Source organism: Lycorma delicatula, chromosome 1, assembly GCF_047948215.1.
Source record: "Lycorma delicatula isolate Av1 chromosome 1, ASM4794821v1, whole genome shotgun sequence".
NCBI classification, from domain to species: domain Eukaryota; kingdom Metazoa; phylum Arthropoda; class Insecta; order Hemiptera; family Fulgoridae; genus Lycorma; species Lycorma delicatula.
Genome location: NC_134455.1, coordinates 290,271,814 through 290,293,942, shown reverse-complemented (window position 1 = coordinate 290,293,942; position 22,129 = coordinate 290,271,814). Strand labels below are relative to the sequence as shown.

The window sequence follows — 22,129 nt, the reverse complement described above, 5'->3', positions numbered from 1 at the left end:
AATTTATTCATCTCCGTTGAATTAATTCCATAGCCTAGAGAGTTAAATTCTTTATTATTTTTTTAATAATTTATATTTATCAATTTCACTTAGTTTCCAGCTTTTGTTGAAATCTTTGGGGCCTTCTTAGAGAAATTAGCTTAAAATTAGATAATTGTGAAAGAAGTTTTAGACTTTTTTATACACAGAGTAACAGGACCAGTGTAAGGGATTAGGGTAATTGAATTCTTTCAGTTAAGAAAAAAGAATGAGAAAACAATAATGAAAAGAATCAAGAAGGAACTAAAAGGGATCCTTTTCTCATGTTAACATGTTCATTTAACAATCTGTTCTTTGTAATACATACAATGAAACCTCCAAAAGCTGTTGTTTGACCAGAAGGGTTAACGGATTGTAATAAGAATTTATGTGAAAATGTAAGGGCACGAACAATGAATATTATTATGCTTCAACAGTTAAGGGATGAAGCAGGTACTGGTTCTGCAGGCCAGGAGATACAAATACTGCCAGGGACCAGCGAGAACAGTCAGTAGTTCTGTGAAGCTATGTTTGTTGTGGTCGTGGTAACAAGCAACAAGATAGTAGTTTCACAAGCTTGAGTTCACTGTAGTTGTGATGATGGCAATATCAGTAAGCATGTGGTAACAAGTGAAAAGTACAAGGGCTGTTTTTTTTCAACCTTCAATGGGCTATAAGAAAAAGACATATTGACATAACAAAATTATTTTATTACTAAAAGTTGAGTTGTATCTAACTTATTTTTCTATATAATTGCCAAAACGATTCAGACATTTGTTGTATCGTGACACCAGCTTTCCGATGCCCTCTTCAAAGAGGTTTGCTGCTAGTGAAGTAAGGCACAGTAATAAACATGGTAATAACAAAAAAATTCATTAAAATAGATTAATCTGTTCTAAAGGAAATAATTTATATGGAACATGGTATATATGGAACATTTTGTAGTTCCAAATCAATGTTATAAAAGTTTTTTCTGTTTTATTGAAGTTCCTCTACAGAAATATTGGATGACTATTTTTATGCACTTTGTATAAGAAATTGGGGTAACCTAGTATTTGGAACTTAAATGTTAACTTCATATATATATATGAAGATATTATAATGACTAATTAGATTTGCAGTAGTTAAAAAAAAATTACTATGTATAATTTAATATCATATAATACACATAATTAAGCATTATTAAATAAAAGTAAGATGTCAAGGTGAATGTCGAACCTCATTTCTTTGTTTAATTCTGGTCCTTGTAACTGTCTATATTACCTGTCCTTGGACTTAGATCTTATGTTTCAGTGAAACATCTGCCACAGCTGTTTGCCACTAATGTAAATGCCAACTGTACATAGTGCAACTGCATCTAACTGATTAAACTTTACTGATCTACACTATATTTAATTTAATTTTCAAGTTAAATAATGTTCAACATAACATGAATCATAAAAGAGTATTATTTTGTACATATGTTACTATTAATTCAGATTCTTCAGTTTCAAGAATAATACTTCCTGACACTTCTATTTATCTAAATACTTCTAGATTCATCAGCTTGTAGGGGACTCAGCTTACTATTTAGGCGAAAATACTAAATTACAACATACATTGTGTCTGCAATTACTTATGTTTAGAGACCGGATTATATGCATTTGCATATTAAGCCCATTCTCTCTGGTTATCGCATATTTTCCTTAAAATCTAGTGATGATGGATATTTACAATATTTTTCGATAGGGTACCTAGTTATTAAATGAATTCTTACGTTATAGCCGGCCAAACCTATTAGCCGCACGGCTCTTATAGCGCACTTAGCAGCTGTGCGTCTATGGTTTTGGTAGAATAATATTATGAGGCCAAACAAAACACAGACTCATGCGACACAAAGACGGACGATACCGTTTTGCGTCTCGCACGCCTGCTGCAGCACTCCTCCCACTAGGCAATTAAATTTCGCAAGTTATTGTTGACGCACTTATTGCATTAGTTTAGTTGTTTATTTAATTGAGCAAGGTTTTATGTGTACCATGCCTCACGAAAAAATAGTACCTCTTCGTAGATAGCTGCTATCCTGGAACATTTACATACGACGGAAATGTTTTATACTTTCGAGTTTTTGAGAAAAATATTTCGTGCACAAAGAAGCATATCAAGACAAGTACTCATATCGCAGGACTACAAAAGAAAGGCCCATAAGAACAACTTATAAAAGTGGCAAGTAGCAGTGATTTCACTTCCAATGGTAAACAAAATAACTACTTTGGCATGGATTTATGTGAAGCATTGCTTGCAAGTAATATTCCTCTTCACAAACTAACAAATCCTACATTCAAAAATTTTCTGCGAAAATATTCCTTGAATCAAAGTATACCAGATTAATCAACATTGTGTAAAGATTACATACCAACAATTTACATAAATGTTCTGGAAGAAATAAGAAAAGAATTCAAGGATAGCATTATTTGGATTTCAGCTTACGAAACTACCGACATTTGAGCGAATGTAATTGTCGGTTCATTAAAACTTATAGTCCGTTAAAGCTATAGCCTTCTTTATCCTATCTGGTGGCCTACAAAGACCTTGAAAAGACAAATCATTCTACGATCGCCAAATTTGTGAATGAGTGTATTAAAAAGTATTTCCTGAATCTTCTGCAGATAAAAAAGAGTGTTTATATTTCTCTCAGATGATGCTCCCTATATGATCAAGGCAGCTAAAGTCCTGCAAGTATTTTATCCCAATTTGATTCATCTGACGTGCTTGGTGGTTAGAGATTGGTGGTTAATTGAAACCCAACCACCAAAGAACGCTGGTATCCGCGATCTAGTATTCAAATCTGTATAAAAGCCTTTACTAGGATTTGAACTTTGGAACTCTCGACTTTGAAATCAGCTGATTTATGAAGACGCATTCACCACTAGGCCAACCCAGCGGGTAATCTGACTTGAGTAAAATAAACATCCCTACATCACAATTATAGTCGTGTAAGCGTGCAGTGTTTTTATTTAGTTCACAGCCGCTCATTCTGCAGTGATGGAGATGCTTCAATATTGAAGCATCCCTCTCTGATAAAAGTAATGGTTTATCTCTGATAAAAGTAATGCACATGTGAGCAGGGTAGGAAAACCAGCAACAAAAAAATTTTTTAAAAAAATTCAGTTGCCAAAAATAAATTAGAAATCAAAGAAAAGATACTTAAACTATTTTTTTAAATATTTTTTCCAGCAGAAATCTTCACTCAAATATCATGTATCAAATTAAACAGAAAAAGCGGCAAAATAGGAAAACCTTGTTTTTTCTGATTTTTTGTGCAACTGCCTTTAAGATGAATATTTCCATTTTATACTTTATTTTTATTTCACTTTATAATTTTATTTTGTTAAGTTTCATTTGCCCTTTTTATTTTGTCTAGTTTGTTGAATTGGGTAAAAAATGAGAGAAGTTTACTATTCAAAGAATTACCAATAATTTTAAAAGAATAGGTAAAAGATAAAGTGTTAATATAAGAAAGTTAAATTAGAATAATTAGATACTAATGAAACATTTTTTTTTTATTATAATTTTTTTATTCGAATTTATGCAATAAAACAAAAATTGACAGCAGTAATATAACTTAGTTACTAGTTAAATACAGCTTCAGTGCAAACAGTTCAAACTGAAAGAAAAAGCTTAGTTTGCAGTGTTGTTTAAAACAAATAAGGTCTCAACTTGCCAGCCTCTGTGGCACGAATGGTAGCGTTTTGGCCTTTCATCCAGAGGTCCAGGTTAGGGAAATCTCGGTCAGGCATCGCATTTAATTCAGGTTAAAAAAAAAAAAGTCAACTTGACTAGTCAAAATACCATTTGACTCCAGTAACATAGATATTTATTTCATAATCAACTAACATAAATAATGTTCAGAATGGCCTCATTCCTTTAATGCTCGTATAATGTTCTCAGCCATCAATCAGTCTTAAAATAGGTACATTCTATACTTTCACAAGGTATATTTACACCTAGTCTGATTTTCCTTTCATCTAAATTATACTTTTCATTTAATTTCTCCTATGTATCCTAAATTTTAATTATTGTCTAAGCAGATTTATTTGTAGATATTATAAAAGTTATGCAATTTTACTTATTGGTTTTTAAGTATTATTTTTATTTAATTAACAAAATTGTATAGATAAATAAGATAAACGTACCTATAATATGCCTCACTCTGCCAAATTAAAATAGGAGCTACTCATCCTCTAGATAGTTTCACTGCTTTCATTTATGAAGAAGCAATGTAACTTGTATAATTAGGATACTATTTTTTCATTGATTGTTGCAACTCTTCAGTTAAAATCCCAACTACTGGTAATGTCAAGAGTAATAAACTGATAATTTATAACATTAAAGTTAATTGTTTCCTGAAATTGTTTCAAAGTTTAGCCTTTATTGGACTACAATGTGTTAAGATTTTCCTCAGTAAACAAAATTTTTATTTTGTTTAAAATATATATATTCTGCAAAATAATTCTCATTTTTTAACTATAACTGTAAAAGCTGTGTTGAATATTTTACAATTAAATGAAGATTTAGATTATACATATTATTCCAGGGCATGAATTTGACAAAAAAAATCATCAACAAACCAAATGGAAATATAATTGGTAAATGCCTAGAAATTACTATTGATTCATATCATAAAGTAAATAGTTAATATGTCTGTGTAAAGTATCTAGCATAAATATTTTAAGGAAAAATATTTAACGATTTGAAATTAAATACTGCACTCATAAACAACATATTGAAATATAGGAACCACCTCATGCTGGTAGTAATGTGTTTTGTCAGGCAATTTTAAACTTGTGTACTTTTAGAAATGTAGCTCTTTAACACTAAAAGCCAAAAACAAATATGCTGTCAAAAAACAAATGATAATGATCACTTGCATTACCAGCTTCAGCCCTCTCACTTTCTCAGCTTTAAAATAATCTTACATTTATTTTCCTAACACTTTACAAATCACATAATCATCTCATAGTATCATTGATAATCATGAGGGAAACAGTATTAATGATTCACTATTCACTATTTTTTGTGATTCAATATTAGGCGTATAAGGAAGTCATGTGTTGTCCACATCAGATTTTTATTAATAACTTTAGATATTCCTTTCATAATTTTATATGTGTGATATTTTTTCTTCTATGTCTAAGTTATTTAAGTAAAGTCATTTTAATATTAGTAACTTAAATTACAACTGAATAGTAGGTAAACATTAACATCAAACAGTTTTTTGTCATACCAACCTACCGGGTTGGTCTAATGGTGAACTTGTTATCGCAAATTGGCAGATTTCAAAGTCAAGAGTTCTAAGGTTCAAATCCTAGTAAAGGTACTTTTATATGGATTTGAATTCTAGATCGTGGATACTGGATTTGGTGGTTGGGTTTCAATTAACCACACACAGGAATGGTCGATCTGAGACTGTAAAGACTAAACCTCATTCATCACATTTATACACATCATCCTCATTCATCCTCTTAAGTAATATCTAATAAGGTGGTTCCAAAGGCTAAACAGAAGAAAAAGAAAATTTTTTGGGAGTTAGTATATTTTTATTAAAACATCTAATTATTCGGTTGTCAATAATGATATTTATTCAATAATCTACTTCTTAACCAAACCCCAGTTGAGTTCAAAAATTTTTAAAGTGATTTTATGAAAGGAAGTTTTAAAGATTAATCATACTCCAAAAGACCTTTTGCCTGTTGCTGAAAGTAGCAAATTAGCAGTATAACAGTGTTTTATTGAAGTCTCAAAATATTCTCAAATCATGAAGGCAAAGGTGTAAATACATTTCTTAATAAAATAACATAATAAAAACATTATTTTATAAAACTCAGCATTTAGATTATTAACAGCATTTAGATTATTAACTACACTAATACTTTCTTAACCAAAATATCATTACATTAAATGAATGAGAACATAAAAGCTTCATAATTATACTTATAGCTCCTAGTTTTCAAATCTATTTGAACAGATATACTTCTTCAAAATATAAACCCTGTTTACCATATAAAATTTTGGATAATTTGCTATTAACGCATCATTTTTTTGTGACTCAGGTTGATACGAATGTTAATTTTTACTTGCTTCATTTTTAATCCAGTCATAAAAATGGCTTTATGACTTTAATGGCTTTAATAGGTTAATGGCTTTTAATTTTGTGATTTTTTCCACTCATGAATTTTTAGTTCCATGTACAAAGTAAAGGAAGTATTGCAATCATGAAAAAAATTCGGTTTACAGAATTCAACATAAATATCCATTTTTAATCATCCCTGAATCCATTTTGACTAGTTACGGCTTGACGTCTGTACGTACATGCATATATATCTTGCATAACTCTAAAACAATTAGCCATAGGATGTTGAAATTTTGGACTTAGGGCTGTTCTAACATCTAGTTGTGGACCTTCCCTAATGATTGCAATCGACTAGACCAAAACTGTTCAAAAAACCCAAAATCAAAAAAATTAAGATTTTGAAATTTCTCTTAACTGCAGAACCAGCCCTCATTGAGAGCTTTTCAACGACATACCATAATTGGTACTTATTTTCACTGATTCCAGAGTTATAACCAAATAAAAGTTTCATTAATGAAATATTTGGATCTTATAAGGGAGCTAGCATATCTGCTCAAATGTGGCTTCATTTCCTTTTTATTTAACTTCTTTTTTTAATTTAAAAATAGTGATTTATTAATAAGTATTAACCTCTGATTGTTAAAAACTTTTACAATAAATAAAATTCAGTAATAACAATAAAAAAGTATGATAAAATCACAAGTTATTAGTGAAATGAAATTTTATGTACTTTGAAAAATGAGTATGTAATTTAATAGGCGTAAAGGAAGTCCACATTATGGTGTCCACATCATATTTGGTGATACATCTGATTATTTTCAGGGTGAAAATGTGTATCAGCAAGTGGGTAAAATATAGATTCTACAGAAGATACAAATATTAACCCATTTTCATCTGTATTTATACATAATGTTTTTCATTTGTCTTTCAGACCGGTATTTTACATATTTTGTGGAGTGATGCAAAGTCTGAAAAAGTACAGAACATTAATTTTAGTAGTATTGACTGTAAAAAAAAATAATTAAAAAATGAAGTAGTCCCACTTGAAGTAGCAAGGATTATGTACTTGGATAATGGATTATGTATTTCAATAAATTGCTCTATATTTATTGTTAAACTTAAACAGTGATGTACCAATTCTCCTTTAACTGGTTCATAAAGTAAAGCATGGTTAACTGTGTTCTATTAGTATTTATTGGGTACTACCTGTAAATTGTAATAATAGTTAAGAGAAAAAAATAGATAAAAAATAAAACATACAATACATTCTTCATAATTCTTTGAGGTAAAACTATGCTAATTCTATAAAAATTCAAAATAAAAAAATAATTCTATAAAAATAAATTATAAACCAATCCTTACAAGTAACTTTAATATGATGATATGATATAATTGGTCTTTATTTTTATTAAAACTAAATAAAAGAATAAAATATGCAGTACAGCATTCATAATTTCTCTGAGATAGAACTATGCTATTGTAATTCTATAAAAATAAATTATAAACCAATCCTTATAAGCCACTTATGTATGATGATTAGATGTAACTGGTCTAGAAGAAAGAATTGACAATATTTCTACATTACTATTCCTACACAACCTGTTTTGTCCAAATCCAGGAAGAAATTTCCGATTTAGACAAAGCAGGTTGTAAAAACCCATGCTTTCACACTCGCATCTCATTCTTAATTCTTTGCCATTGTTCCCCAAATATGGAAGGAGTTCAAAGTAGACACCATATATTGGAAAATTATTTCCTCGCCAATTAACCTATAACAAAGAGTTTAATTAAAGCATTCATCCATCATTTAGATGGATGAATGAAGTGGATGAAATTCATGATTTCACTCTTTCTATCTTTAGAAATATAATGTAATTCACAACTTCACTTGAAGTTAGTGCATGAGTATGTGGCACGAGAAAACAAAGTCCAGTGGTGGCTAAGAAGACAAAAATAAATAAAAAACTGACGTGGACACCCCGTCATTTTTTGTACGCCAATTAAATTGCATATATTTTTATTGCATTTTTTCATATATTTTTTTTTTTTTTTTATTGAATTTAATTATTGTAAAATGTTTTTTACAATCAGAGGTTAATAATTATTAATAAAATAAATATATTTAAATCTAAAAAAAAATGTTAAAAAAAGGCGATGAAGTTGGATTCTAACCAATGTGCCTTCCACTTGTAAAACCCAAATATTTCATTAATTAAAATTTTATTAGGCTATAACTCCAGAACCAATAAAATTAAGTACCACTTATGATATATAGTTGAAAAACTCACAATGAAGGCTTATTACTGCAGTTAAGAAAAAGTCCATAATCCATATTTTTGGGATTTTAGTCCAGTTGATTGGAATCAAAAGAGGAGGTGCACAACTAGATGTTACAATGTCCTAGATCCAAAATGTCAACATTCTAGGGGTAATTGTTTTTGAGTTATGCAAGAAACATACGCACGTATGTACAGACGTCATGCTGAAACTAGTCAAAATGGATTCAGGGATGGTCAAATGGATATTTCTGTTGAAATCTGAAAACCAAAATTTTTTGCGATTAAAATACTTCTTGTACTTCATACAAGGAAGTAAAAATCATCCAGTATATCTGACTTTGGTGTAAATTGAGCAATGTAATTGAAATTTAAGTTGATATTTCTTTAAATAACCACAAATAACAGAATCAGAGTTGGGTTTCAATTAACCACATGTCTCAGGAGTGGTTGACCTGAGTCTGTTCCAAATTACATGTTTAGTGATATATTACACTTAGATTGCACTATGTCTACAGCTATGTATCAGGCCTTATAAGCTGGTAACAGTAATTGTATTTGTCTAATCACACACACTCAGATCTGGTTGCAGCTGGAAGGAGAAAACAAAAAAAAACAAAAAAAAACACTATAAATGAATTATAAATGTTTTTCTTTTACATACACTTATTAATAAAAGTCTGCTGTGTAATGCTTCATTCTGCAGTTGCTACAAAATCATGCTTTACGTAGTTCCTGTCAAAAATGAGCAGTTGTATTACATGGGAAGTTGTAACATGTTTTAGAGGATCTAGGATTAAGATAAATTTAATGCATTATCATTAAAAATAATATATTTACTGAAATTTGAGTTGATGAGATTAATAAAATAATATTAAGAATGAATAAATATAAAATATATGTATATATATATATATATATATTTTTTTTTTTTAAAAAACTCCTATTAAACAAAAATTAAGCAGAGCAATCTTCATTTAAACAAATATACTTCTTCATAACTAGCACCCTGTTTACCAGTATAAAATACTGAATAATTTTCAATTAATGCATTAGTTTTATCAGATTCAGATGGATAGGAATGTTCATTCTTGCTAGCTTCGTTGGCAATCCAGTCATAAAAATGTCTTGCAGACAATACAGCCTTTCTAGAATGGGGATTGTTTTGAGATTTTTTCCATTCATATGAATTTTTTTCAGGATGAAACTGAATACCAACAAATGGCATATCAATTGATTCAATGGAAGACACAAATATTAAACCATTTTTGTCCATATTTAATGACAGTATTTTCCATTCCTTGTCTAGACCAGTCCTAGTCATATTTTTTGGTGTAATACAGTACCTGAAAAAATACAAGTAAATTTTATACAAAACTTAAAATTATTTTTGATAAATATTTTGTAAACTATTACACTCAAAATGTTAATCATAAAAAGTATTGATTTTAATATTTAAAACATTACATAAGCTTATAAAGCTGTGTTTAAGTAAAAAATAAATTAATGATTAACATTGCATTATAATTAAGTTATGTTTAATTAATATTTTTCTTTAATATTAGTAAATTTTGACTGTATTTAAATAAATTGATCTGAAGGTGAAACAATTTCTGTTTTCTCTGTATTCATTCTATCGCTCCCCTAGACAGATTTAGAATAAAACTTAGTTGGGTATATTAATTAATTGTGCTTCTAATATTGATTTAATGAATTTAATAACTTACCTATGATGGTTAGATGTAACTGATAAAGAAGAAAGTATTGAAAGAATTTCAATACTAGCTTGGCCATACAGTCGACTGTTTCGAAAGCCAGGGACGAATTTCAAAGGTAGACCAACATTTTCACTTGAACATCTAGTTCTCAGCTCATTTCCTCCATTTGCCAAGTGCAAGAGAAGTTCAAATCCTAAACACACACCTAGTATTGGAAAATAATCTCCGTTTTTGTTAACCTAGAGCATAAATAAACAAATGTAAAAGAAAAGAAAAAAAAATTATAACGTGCAATTACAATTGTAATGTATTATTTAGTATATAATTCTATAGGAAAAATTCACATAAAATGTTATTACTGAATTAGTGTTCCCTAGGTACCAGTGGTACTTATTATATTAATAAGTACCAATATATAATAATAATTATTAACGACAATATATAATAATTATATTAATAAATTAATAAGCCGTATGAAAACTTTTAGTGAAAATTTCCAAAACAATTTCTACATAAATTGGAAAATGTTCTTTTTACTTGAATTAAAAAGTATTCTTAACAATGAAGCTTCAAAAAACTGTTTCTATAAAAAGGAACAAGTAATATTCTAAAAAAAAATATTTCTTACTTTAGTTCTTTAAAGCTTTTATTACTTTCCCATTAATTTCCTGACATACTGAATCCTTAGTGATTAAATAAAAAGAAAATAGTATTTCTCTCACAGAGAAAAAACTAAAAAGTTGTTTCAATTTACTAGAATATAATGAAATCTCAGATTTTTTTTGTGAAAGCTTGCTTTTAAGGGACTGTCATTTTAGTAAGAGTTATCAGAGCATATATATATATAAATATTTTTTTTATAACAGTTATTCTTTTGACTCATCAGGCAATTAAAAATATACAATTCATACATAGTTCTCTTTTAAAGCATATAAGTTAACCTGTCCCTTTTAACATCATTGTCACACTTTTAAGTATATGATATGAGCCTCAAGTATCATAATTATTCTATGCTAAAATTTAAATATATGTGAACATAAAATTTTATTTGGAATTAGTAAAAAATTTGGGAACACTTACACACATTTATGGAGTAATAATATTAATTAAATGAAAGATAATAGTTAAAAATGAATTATAATTTCTTGTTTTACAAAATTTTGCAAATACTTAGTAAAATAAAAATTGGTTTAGATGTCTCCTATTAAGCATGTGATAAATGTGATTTCATTTATTATTTAATTAATTTATAATATTAATTAACCAGCACCATCTAGTAGCCAAATACAATTGATTTAGGTAAAGGAATTTTTTTTTTAAGTTGAAACATACTATCAGCTGTAAGTATTTTGTATTATATTCTTTTGTTTTTAAGGTTTTATTTACAGAAAGATTTAATTAAAAAAACATTTTCTTTGAGTCATTTTTAGTTTAATATTAATTAGATTATTAACTTGATTTTATTTATGACTGATTAAACTAACTGGTTTAATTCATTTTTGGATTGTAAATCTTTTTTAACGTTTTTTATATCACGTACTATTTATAATATTCCAAGTCTTTTTAAAAATGAGATAATTTTTCATGTAATATAGATAAAATTTATACATAAAAAATAGCAATTGGTTTAAAATTTAATTAATTTGGTATTTATGTAAAGAGACTGAAAAAATGGCAAAATATAAAACAAGTAGTTGCACATTCATTTGAAATTTCCAGTAAAAATACTGACTAAAATAAGGCTTTAACTCGAACTGTAAAATTTAATACAATTAAGAATTTTTCTTACAATTTTTAGAGTGCAAACTAATTGTAAAAATTCAGCAAATTGTGAATGAAACTATGTCAAATTACATGGAACATCATATTAATCTCTTAACACTCTGCGGTAAAGATTGCTACATGATATATTCTCTTGTAACACACTGAAGAGACTACTACTTTTGCATTCTAGTAGTGTGAGGGTTTATAATAACAAGTAATTTCAAAAAATATTAGCACTATTTCAAGAAGAAATAGAATCACGTACTTAATCAACGTAAGCTTTGAGTTATTCACTTTTGGATAGTATGGGATTACCTCTATTTTTATTTCATAATCATGAGGTATTTACATGTTTAACCCACCGGCTTGGTCTAGTGGTGAAGAACTCATCATTACAAATCAACTGATTTTGAAGTTGAGAGTTCTAAGGTTCAAATCCTAGTAAAGGCAGTTACTATGAGGATTTGAATACTAAATCATGGATGCCAGTTGGTGGTTGGGTTTCAATTAACCACACATCTCAGGAATAGTTGACCTGAGACTGTACAAGATTACACTTCATTTACATTCATACATATTATTCTCATTCATCCTCTGAAAGGTTAAATACCTTACAGTGGTTCCAGAGGCTAAACTGAAAAACAAAATTTCCATGCTTACTATTCAATCTGTAATAAAATATTCATAACTAAGTATTCAAATATGAAATATTAATTTTTCATTTACCTCCTTAGCAATTTTGAAAATAGTAGCTCCTGCATCCGCATAACCATTAGGATTGTCAAATAAGCATGCTCCGCCAGGAAATACAATACCATTTAATACTGATATTTGTTTTCTGAATATTTTTAAACAGAAGAAAAAGTTATATGAATAATTAACTGAAAATAGTAAAGTACAAGTTATCAGAAACAAAAATTGAAATAGTCTATTTTTGGTAGTTGAGAATATTTGTTTGTTCTAAAATTAATTTTTAAATAAAAATTTTAACGTTTTTATAAGAACATTACAAATTACATCATGAATAACATCATTTGAAACTCTTATTCTTGAGAAAAAAAATTGGTTTGTGTGGAACTACGTTTCGCACGAGATTTGAGCGTGACAACGTCTTGCAAAGACCGACAATGTCGCGGGCGCGAAGCGCCACGTTGCGGTGCAAAGCGCGACATTGTCGGTCTTTGATTGTAATGTCGCAAAAAAAAAATTGTTATCCTTATGAAGTAAACACATGTTTTTTGAGAAACTGGCGTTGGGCTAGATGAGAATACCAATTAATTAAATTCATCCATGATTTGGATGTTTTAAAAAATTACTTGTTTAAACAAATAAATTGAATCGAAGTGATTGTTTAATTAGCTAATGAAAAACGTTAATATTCCATTTTTCATTTCATTTAATAATAATAATAATTAATATTAATAATTTTTGCAAGTTTAAATTGAATGATTTGTTCAAAAATAATTATGAACAATTTGTTATAGAAATAAACTTTAATCAAATCAATGTTGATAAAGTGTCAATTTAAAACGAAGAAATTGAAATCATAAATCAAATTCATGAAATTGCTGTTTTTGAAAAGCCCGCCAAAACCTGCTTGACATGATAGTACATTCCATTGCACGACGGTTAGGCGGTTCAACTTGTCATTAAAACTTCTAAATATTTTTAAAACTCGTTTTAAGTAAATCGAAGTTCTGGTTAAAAAACATTAATATCCAATTTTTAAATATTATTTATAGTTTTTGCAAGTTTAATTTAAATAATTTGTTTAAATATAATCATGAATAATTAATTATAGAAATAAACTGAAATGAAATCAATGATAATAAATCGAGGGAAGAGAGATAGATGCGGCACAAACCGAACGCTTAGACCGATCGTGACTCTCTCTTTCTCGTACCGCGCTCTCGCTTGTATGCTCGGCTCAGGCGGAACGGGCCAATGAGTCATGCTTTTTCGTGCGTGCTGCCGGCGTTCATCGATTGTCAGTCGTTGTCACGTCAAAAATTAACCAAATTAATAAAATTGAATGTTTTAAAACTGATGTCATATTGTTGCTCAAAATTTCAGTTGTTTTTTATGGTTATCTTCACTGATTGGTACTGCAATATTTCACTTAACTTTTAGCTAATGTCATTGTAATTTTCTTAAATTAAGAAAACATATATGTTTAGAATGTCGTTGATAAGTGTGTTGGGTTTTAGTTTAGTCTCCTTATTTAGTGTATTGTATTTTTGTGCACATACTTCACGTTATTTAAGTATGTTAAGATATTCTTTTTTGTGTATTGGTAAAATGTCAATGTTAAGATAGGTAAATTAGATTTTTTATTTGCATCTACAATGAAGTTAGCAAGTTGACTATAAGTTACTGTGCAGTGTTCACTGCATCTTTGTTTGCTGTCCCATTAAACCAGACATGATTAGTACGCTGGAAAGTTCATGAGCACCGAACTTAGTGAATATAATGTTCTATGTATTAGGGAGTACTTTTATTTTTGTCAATTACAATTTGTACACTGTGACTTGTTTTGTTTTGCTTATTGTTTCAAATGCTTCATTGTATCCAGCTTTTTTGTTGGTTAATTTTTGTGAATACTCATTTATTTAAGCTGATACAGTATACTTTGTAGTTATCTTTATTTTTTCTTATTTTGTGTAAGTAAAAAATGGATCAATGAGTGTATTAATTACTGATACATTTTTCTGGATGCACTTTGTACTGTTGAATACTTCTAAATGACTTTGAAATGAGATGTGGTAGTGACTCATAGTTCAGAACGCACATAGTTTATACTAGCTTGGTGGGTTTGAGGAGTTATAATGAGATGCTCTGCTCTAAATTACTGAAAACATTATTAAAAAAAAAAACATATTTTATAGCTTAATATAATTATAAAGATAATCCTGAAACAAATAGTTTTTTAGATTAGAACATAATTATATAAATAAATATTTTATTCTGATAGATATAACAATGTATTATATAGATAAAACTGGGAAACAATCAGTATCCTCCTACTTGTTATTCAATGGAAATAAAAGGAGTTTTTCCCCAGAATTTGTGTAAATAGATGAAGTTGTAAAATCTTGACAAGAAGAGCAGACAATTTGTAAAAAAAAGAAAAACAAAATTAGAGTGGTTAGAGTCTATCAATTTTTACTAATCGTAAATATATGAAATATTAGCAAAGTAAAAACGTAATAAAGCTAAATAGTTAAAATAAATCCACAAAAATTTTAGAGATAATTTTGAAAATTGTTTCAGCACATACTGTTTGCACATATTAAGGTTGCAACAGATTCAAGCTTTTAAAAAACTAAAATAGTTCTTAAACTAAAATAGTTTTTAGAACTATTTTATTAAAATAGTTCTGTTGTCTGGTTTGATGTATTGATATTCTATTTAAGGAATAAATGACTGGATATTAGGTCAGGAATTGCAGGTGTATTTTTCCAATGATAAATTTTTGTAAAAATTGAATTATCAACAAGATTATTCATTGTAAACTGCTTGGTTTGAAATCATCAATATTATTTTTGCTTTATAAAAGAATAGGGGATAAATTGATGTAAGTAGCATCCTTTATATTTTGTTTGAATTTTTACAAATTTTATTGGGAATTCAGGTTTTACTTATCATAAAAAACATAAATTTACTTGTATCTCTTTTAGTCTATTTTTGTATTTTGTTATTTTTCTGCATTACAAATAACCTTTGAATAGTTTTTGTGATTTTACAGATTAATCAGAAAAATTGGGCTTCAACACTTAAAAAGATTTCTGAGAGTAGATTAGATTTCACGCTTTCTTTAGTAATTTGTGAATTTTTCTTTTTCACTGTTCTTTTCCTGTTTTACTCTATTTTTTCGCTAGAGATTGAGCTGAAAGAAGTCCTAAGAATAACATTCAAGAAATTACTAAATTTACAATCAGTGATTTTTATTTTTTGAATTTGTTACCAAAAGTAGGGTTCCCAGTGTTGAAACCAATTTTTTATTTAGAGCGCTTTTATTTGAGCACACCTTATTTTCATTTGAAAGAATGCCTTTGCATAATGACAGCTGTGATTTAAAAGGCTGTAATTTACAAAAAACAAAGCTTGAACATTTTGAATTAAAACTATTAATACAAATGATTTCTTTAAATTTTATGAGGCCTTTGGATTATGTCTCCAATTAGTTCTATCTTATACTAATTAATTAAACAGAGATTAAACAGATTAAACAGAGATTGACATTATAAGATTTATACAACACACATGTAAAGAAGATCTTTTTAACAGAAAAATGGAATTTCTTAACATTCATTTGAAGTTAATGAAGTTTAGTTTGTTTTATTTTCAACACAGTATCTTAAAAGTAAATCAATTAAATGTTAACTATCTCGAATATAATTTTAATCTTTTGATTAATTATATTTAGAATAATATAAATCTTTGCCACATTTTGCTTTTAATCCAAGCTAAATTGCTCAAAATAATGTTTATTTTACTATTGACTTTATTTACACAAACATTTTCTTATAATTACATTCTCTATAGAATTTTTACAAAGTTTTAGTTGTTAATTGGTAATTTAATAAGTTATTTTATATTAAACATAAAAAAAAATCATTTTTTTTTATTGAATTTAATGAGTTTTACATGACTTTTCTAAACTTTATATATATATATTAGAGATGTTTTGGTGTCCATAAAGGCTTTCCATGTTTACAAAAATGTATTAAAAAAAATATATACAGTTACAGCTGTGCGGTTTGTGGCAAAAGAAAGAAAAAATTATCAAGTTTTTTTTTTTATATTGGTTTGTTGCAGATAGAGGCAGAGTAGAGGGCTCTGTGATAAATTTTTTATGAAATGGTGTCAATCTAGGGGAAAGTGCAATGTATGTTGCGGTATCACGAGTCGAAATCACAGATTACTGTGCAGCGAAATTTTAGAAGGTAATGTGGACCACCAGCACCTGATAAAAGGCAAGAGTATCGTTGCATGGTATGCAAAGTTTAAGAATGACAGTGTCGCCAACCTTCTGCGAACAAGGCCCTTTCTACTTAGCCCTTCCAAATCTACCTGTCATGCATCTCATAAACTAGGGATTCCCCAGTCAACAGTGCCAAAATTTTACACAAGAAACTAAGGTTGCACGTGTATAAAGTTCAGATATTGGAACATCTACAGCCAGATGACGGGGCTCTCGTCATGCTGCCTTTGCGACCGAGATTTTGCAATAGATTAATAACAACAATGAGTACTTGCAGTATTTGTGTTTTTCAGATGAGACTACTTTCCACAAACAGGCATAATGTGAGAATGTAGGGCTCAGAAAATCTGTACTTTACAAGGAAAAAATTAGAGATTCCACTAAAGTGAATGTGTGGTGCAGTTGGATGCTAAACAAAATCATTGGTCCTTTCTTTTTCATTAAGCGATCAATAACAGTTAACATTTACCTGGATATGCTGCAACACTTTGCTTAACCTTGACTAAATGACTGGCAACCTAGGGTGGTTTTCCAGCAGCATGGTGCACCACAACATCGGGGATTACTAGTTTGAGATTTTCTGAATGAATCATTTCATGACAGATGGATTGGGCGTGATGGTCCCACTCCGTGGCCACCATGATCACCTGACATAACTCCCTTGGACTTTTTCCTCTGGGGTTACATTAAGGACAGAGTCTCTGCAACACCCGTACCTGATCTGGACACATTGAAATGGAGAATAACTGAAGTTGTTGCTAGTGTTACCGAAGAAATGTTGACCAACACATGGCGTGAAATTGATTATCAGTTGGACATTCTATGAGCAACAAAAGGTACACATGTTGAAGTTTATTGACATGGTAAAAAAAAAATTGATAATTTTTTCTTTCTTTTGCCACAAACCACACAACTGTAACTGTAATAGTTTTTTGAATCATGGAAAATTCTTTATGGACACTGTGTAGTTCTGGGAAACATTTAAAAAATAATTTTCAATCAAATAACATAAAATAAACACATTTTTGTTATAATTACTGTCCAAAGTTTTTCTGTAATGCATTGTTTTACTGATGGAGAAATATTACGGTTAAGTCTTTTGGCAGCAAAGCATTTCCAGACCTATGTTTACAAGAATTTAAAAAAAATTAAACAGTTTCCTTCCTGATGGAACACTGAATAGTTCTGGATAACAAGATAATTGTACTTATTGCAATCTGCTGTTTCTGCAGCATCTGCAAATGTCTGAGGGACTAAAAATCTTGAAAACTGAAGGGTGTCACAGATAAAATATAGTGAGCAAATTTATGTTTGTTTCCTCAGATTAGAAAATCTAGACATTTCTGGATTCTGATTCTACATGCTACTAGCATTTATTAAGAGCTAATGGTAATGACTATAGCATTATTGACACTTAAAAGCTAAAAAAAGAAGTAATAAATGAAAAGATAAGTATTATTAGATTCAATAAGATTTTATGGTATTTGTTTAGTTTTGTTTAATGGTTTAAGGAGAAGAAAACGAAAGAATTTTGAAATAAAATGAAAAGAAATAAACTTTTGTTGGTAACTCCGTTAAAATGAGCAAGTATACTGTTCGATGAAATCATAATATCTGGATTAAATAATTTGGTGAAAAAAAAGAAGATTTAAAAATAAGGGCAATTTTTTAACCATAGCAATGGTAACTAAAGAAATTTTCTTATTTTTATTAACAGTTCATGTATTAGGAGTTTCTGCTGAATTCCGGATAATGAACATGCAGATTCCTCTACAAAAGACGCATGTAGTCAACCATCAATCACTACCCGTGATACAACATCCGACGTAAAACTAATTAAAAAATTTTATATGTAAAACTCACTCTTCGCGCAAAGTGGCAAGACGACTGGACGGCTACAGTAGATAACAAACAACGGCACATTAAAGGTTCTGAGTTCCCATGGGATTCCTCATATAGGAAAATTCGTCGTGAGGAAGTGGTCCTCTGCCGATTGCGGATAGGATGTATGAGAGCTACTCACGGGTATCTGGTGTCAGCAGTGAACGCACCAGTATGCATGCGATCCAACTGCCGATTGACTGGTGCCACATTCTTGTGGAATGCATAAGATATGCGGGCTTGCGTCGAAAATTTAAATTGTCCAATAATTTTCATCAAATCCTGGGCAATAATAAATAAGTTTTGGACCATGTGTTTTTGTTTCTCCGGAGTGCTAATATTTTAGATACTTTTTAATAGCGTTTTTAATTTTTTTTACAATATGTTGTTGTTTTGTGCTTTTATCATTTTAGTTTACGTTTTTTTGTTTTTAATATTTTTGTTTGTTTTGATGTTGTTTTTAAATTTCTACTTTAAGTTTTTATTTTGTTTTAATTTTTGTTATTCTATTAGGTTTTGTATTTATATCTCGTGTTTTGTTTTTCAGGCGTTTTTATTTAATTTTTAATTGCGAATTTTTACAATTTAGTTTTTTGAAACACATACATCGTGTTCAGGCGATAACAACAGTGAAGCGTTTTTCGCCCTATGAAAAGCAAAATAAAAAATAAAAAACTGTATTAGGAGTAATACTGAAGGGAACATTGCAGAAAATAATGAAGAATTCCATCATATACTCATATGAATGACAAAAAAAAACAATCAGATTAAAACTGACTATTTAATTAGATTAGGTTTTATTTTTTGTTATACATTAATTAACTTACATGATAAACAAACAGATTAATATATTACCCAGTTATAAAATTCAATTTCTATTAAAAACGATTTAAATTCTGAAGAGAAAATTACAATAAAAAAAAAAAAAATACATCAAAACTTTTTATCAACAAAAAGAAAAATCAAGACTGCTAAATAGTTTTGTAGAGGTATTTTTTTTTGCTAAATGTGTATGTACTAGTGCCTTAACGGGATAACCTCACACACCCAGTAGTGCAGGCTGCGGGCGCCTGGTTCCAGTTTTTTCCTGCTCCTGTGTAAAAAGAAAAACTGTCCCTTCTATCTGTCTTTGAGTTTAATTCTTATATTTCAGTGAAACATCTTCTGCTACAACTGTTGACCTCTAATGTAAATGCCAACTGTACATAGTGCAACTGCATCTAACATTATTAAACTTTACTGATCTACACTATATTTAATATGATTTTCAAGTTAAGTAGTTCAACACAACATGGTATTATTTTGTTCATATGTTCTGTTAATTCAAAATCTACAATTTCAAGAATAATACTTCCTGACACTTCTCTGAATCTCAATAATTCTAGATTCATCGATTGTAGGGGTTCAGCTTACTATTTAGGGAAAAATACTAAATTATAACATATATTATGTGTCTGCAATTGTTACTTTTGTTGAAGAGTCATGAACATGTCTGAAAGGGTGTAGAATATGGTTCAAGCTGGAGAGGTAAAGTTTTTGAGATTAGAAATGACAAAACAAAGAGATAATAGGATGGGAGAACTAGAATATAAGGAATATATTAAAGGTAAAAGATTGAGATGATTATACATGTGAAGAGAATGTAAGATGTAAAACTCCTCTTTCTCCTAATACGACTTATTTACAAGAAAAAATATATAAAAAGTAACTAAAAAAATTAGGAAATAAAAAATACATGAAGTTAGAGGAATTATCTCCCTTATATTGATTCTATTATTGTTCTCATTATTCTCATTATTGATTCTATTAATAATCAATAATTTTACAAGAATAGGTAAAGAATGTTAATATAATAGTGTTAATATAAAAAAACTAAATTAGATTAATCATTTACTTATTAAATAATGTTATTTTTATTATTATAATGTTTTACTTGAACTCATAAAATAAAACAAAAACAGAACAAATAAAATGTTATACAACTTTAGTACAAACAGTTCAAATTGAAAAGGAAAGATTACTTTGCAGAGTGGTTTATACCAACTAAGCTGACCTGGCTAGTCAGAATGCCCTGATTGACTCCAGTTACATAGAATAGGAAAAGATATAAGTTTATCATCTATATATCTTAAAATAATCAAGACACATTTTCTATGTTCCTAAAATTAAAAAATTTTCATTAAGATTAAAGACAAAAAAATTTAGCTCTATTAAATATTGATCCCTTACAGTTGTTGTCCATAATGTATTTTGTCTATTATTTTTAATAAAGTTTTCTTCCCAAATATTGGATTGCTATTTATTATGGACACTTAAAAAATATTTTCTAATAAATCTATTTTATGATCAGCTTCTACACAATAATGTTGGGGATGGTTGATTTTTCTAATCTTTTGTATTTACACCTAGTCAAATTTTCCTTTAATCTAATTTATACTTTTCACTTAATTTCCCTTATTTATCCTAAATTACAATTATTGTCTATGCAAATTTATTTGTAAATGCTATAAAAGTTATGCAATTTTACTTTAGTTATTGGTTTTTAAGTATTATTTTATTTCATTTAAAAATTTTAATGATATGATCAAACATACCTATAATATGCTTCACTCTGCCCAATTAAAATAGGAGCTACTCTTGCACCAGATCCTTCAATTGCTTTCACATACGAAGCAGCAATGTAACTTGTATAATTAGGATATTGGTTTTGCAATGAATGTAGCAACTCTTCAGTTAAAATCCCAATTACTGGACCTTCATGACAAGATGATAATGTGAAGAGTAATGAACTGATAATCTATAACATTAAAGTAATTGTTTTCTTAAATTAAACTAGAATTCGTTTTAAGGACATATTGGGTTTCAATGATTAAAGATTTTCCTCATCAAGCAAAGTTTTATGTTAAAATAATATATAATCTATAAAATAATTCCTTTTTTGTTGAACTGCAATTGTAAAATTCTGTGCTGAAGTTTTACCATTTAAGTAAAGATTTAGAATGTACATAATTTATTAGGTCATAAATTTGACTAAAAATCATCAATAAACCAAATGGAAATGTAATTTGTAAATGTCTAGTAATTACTATTGACACATATCATAGAATAAATAGTTAATAATATGTCTATGTAAAGTATCTAGCATAAATATCTTAAGGAAAAATACTTAACGATTTGAAATTAAATACTGCACTCATAAACAACAAGGTAAAAGAGTGACAAAAGAAAGTTTTTATGACTGGTAACATCGTTGACCTATTTCTGATTCTTAATTGTAAAGCCTCACTTTCCCTCTCTGACATAACTTTAAGTCTGTCATCAGCAGAAAACCAACTTCTATTGATAAAATCATTAATTTACAATCAAACAGCTGTAC

The 22,129-nt window shown here is 28.7% G+C and overlaps 1 protein-coding gene across 1 annotated transcript in view; it reads right to left on the bottom strand.

The window, feature by feature from the left end:
- Window positions 1–9,250: 9,250 nt before the first annotated feature.
- Window positions 9,251–22,129, bottom strand: part of LOC142332719 (gamma-glutamyl hydrolase A-like) — a 28,818-nt gene continuing 15,939 nt past the window's right edge. Inside the window, exons 2-5 of the mRNA XM_075379311.1 lie at window positions 21,348–21,550; window positions 12,615–12,726; window positions 10,134–10,363; window positions 9,251–9,752 (exon numbers count right to left, since the gene is read on the bottom strand). Coding sequence (XP_075235426.1) covers window positions 9,380–9,752; window positions 10,134–10,363; window positions 12,615–12,726; window positions 21,348–21,550 — 918 coding nt within the window. The 3' untranslated portion in view covers window positions 9,251–9,379. The remainder of the gene's footprint in view (window positions 9,753–10,133; window positions 10,364–12,614; window positions 12,727–21,347; window positions 21,551–22,129) is intronic.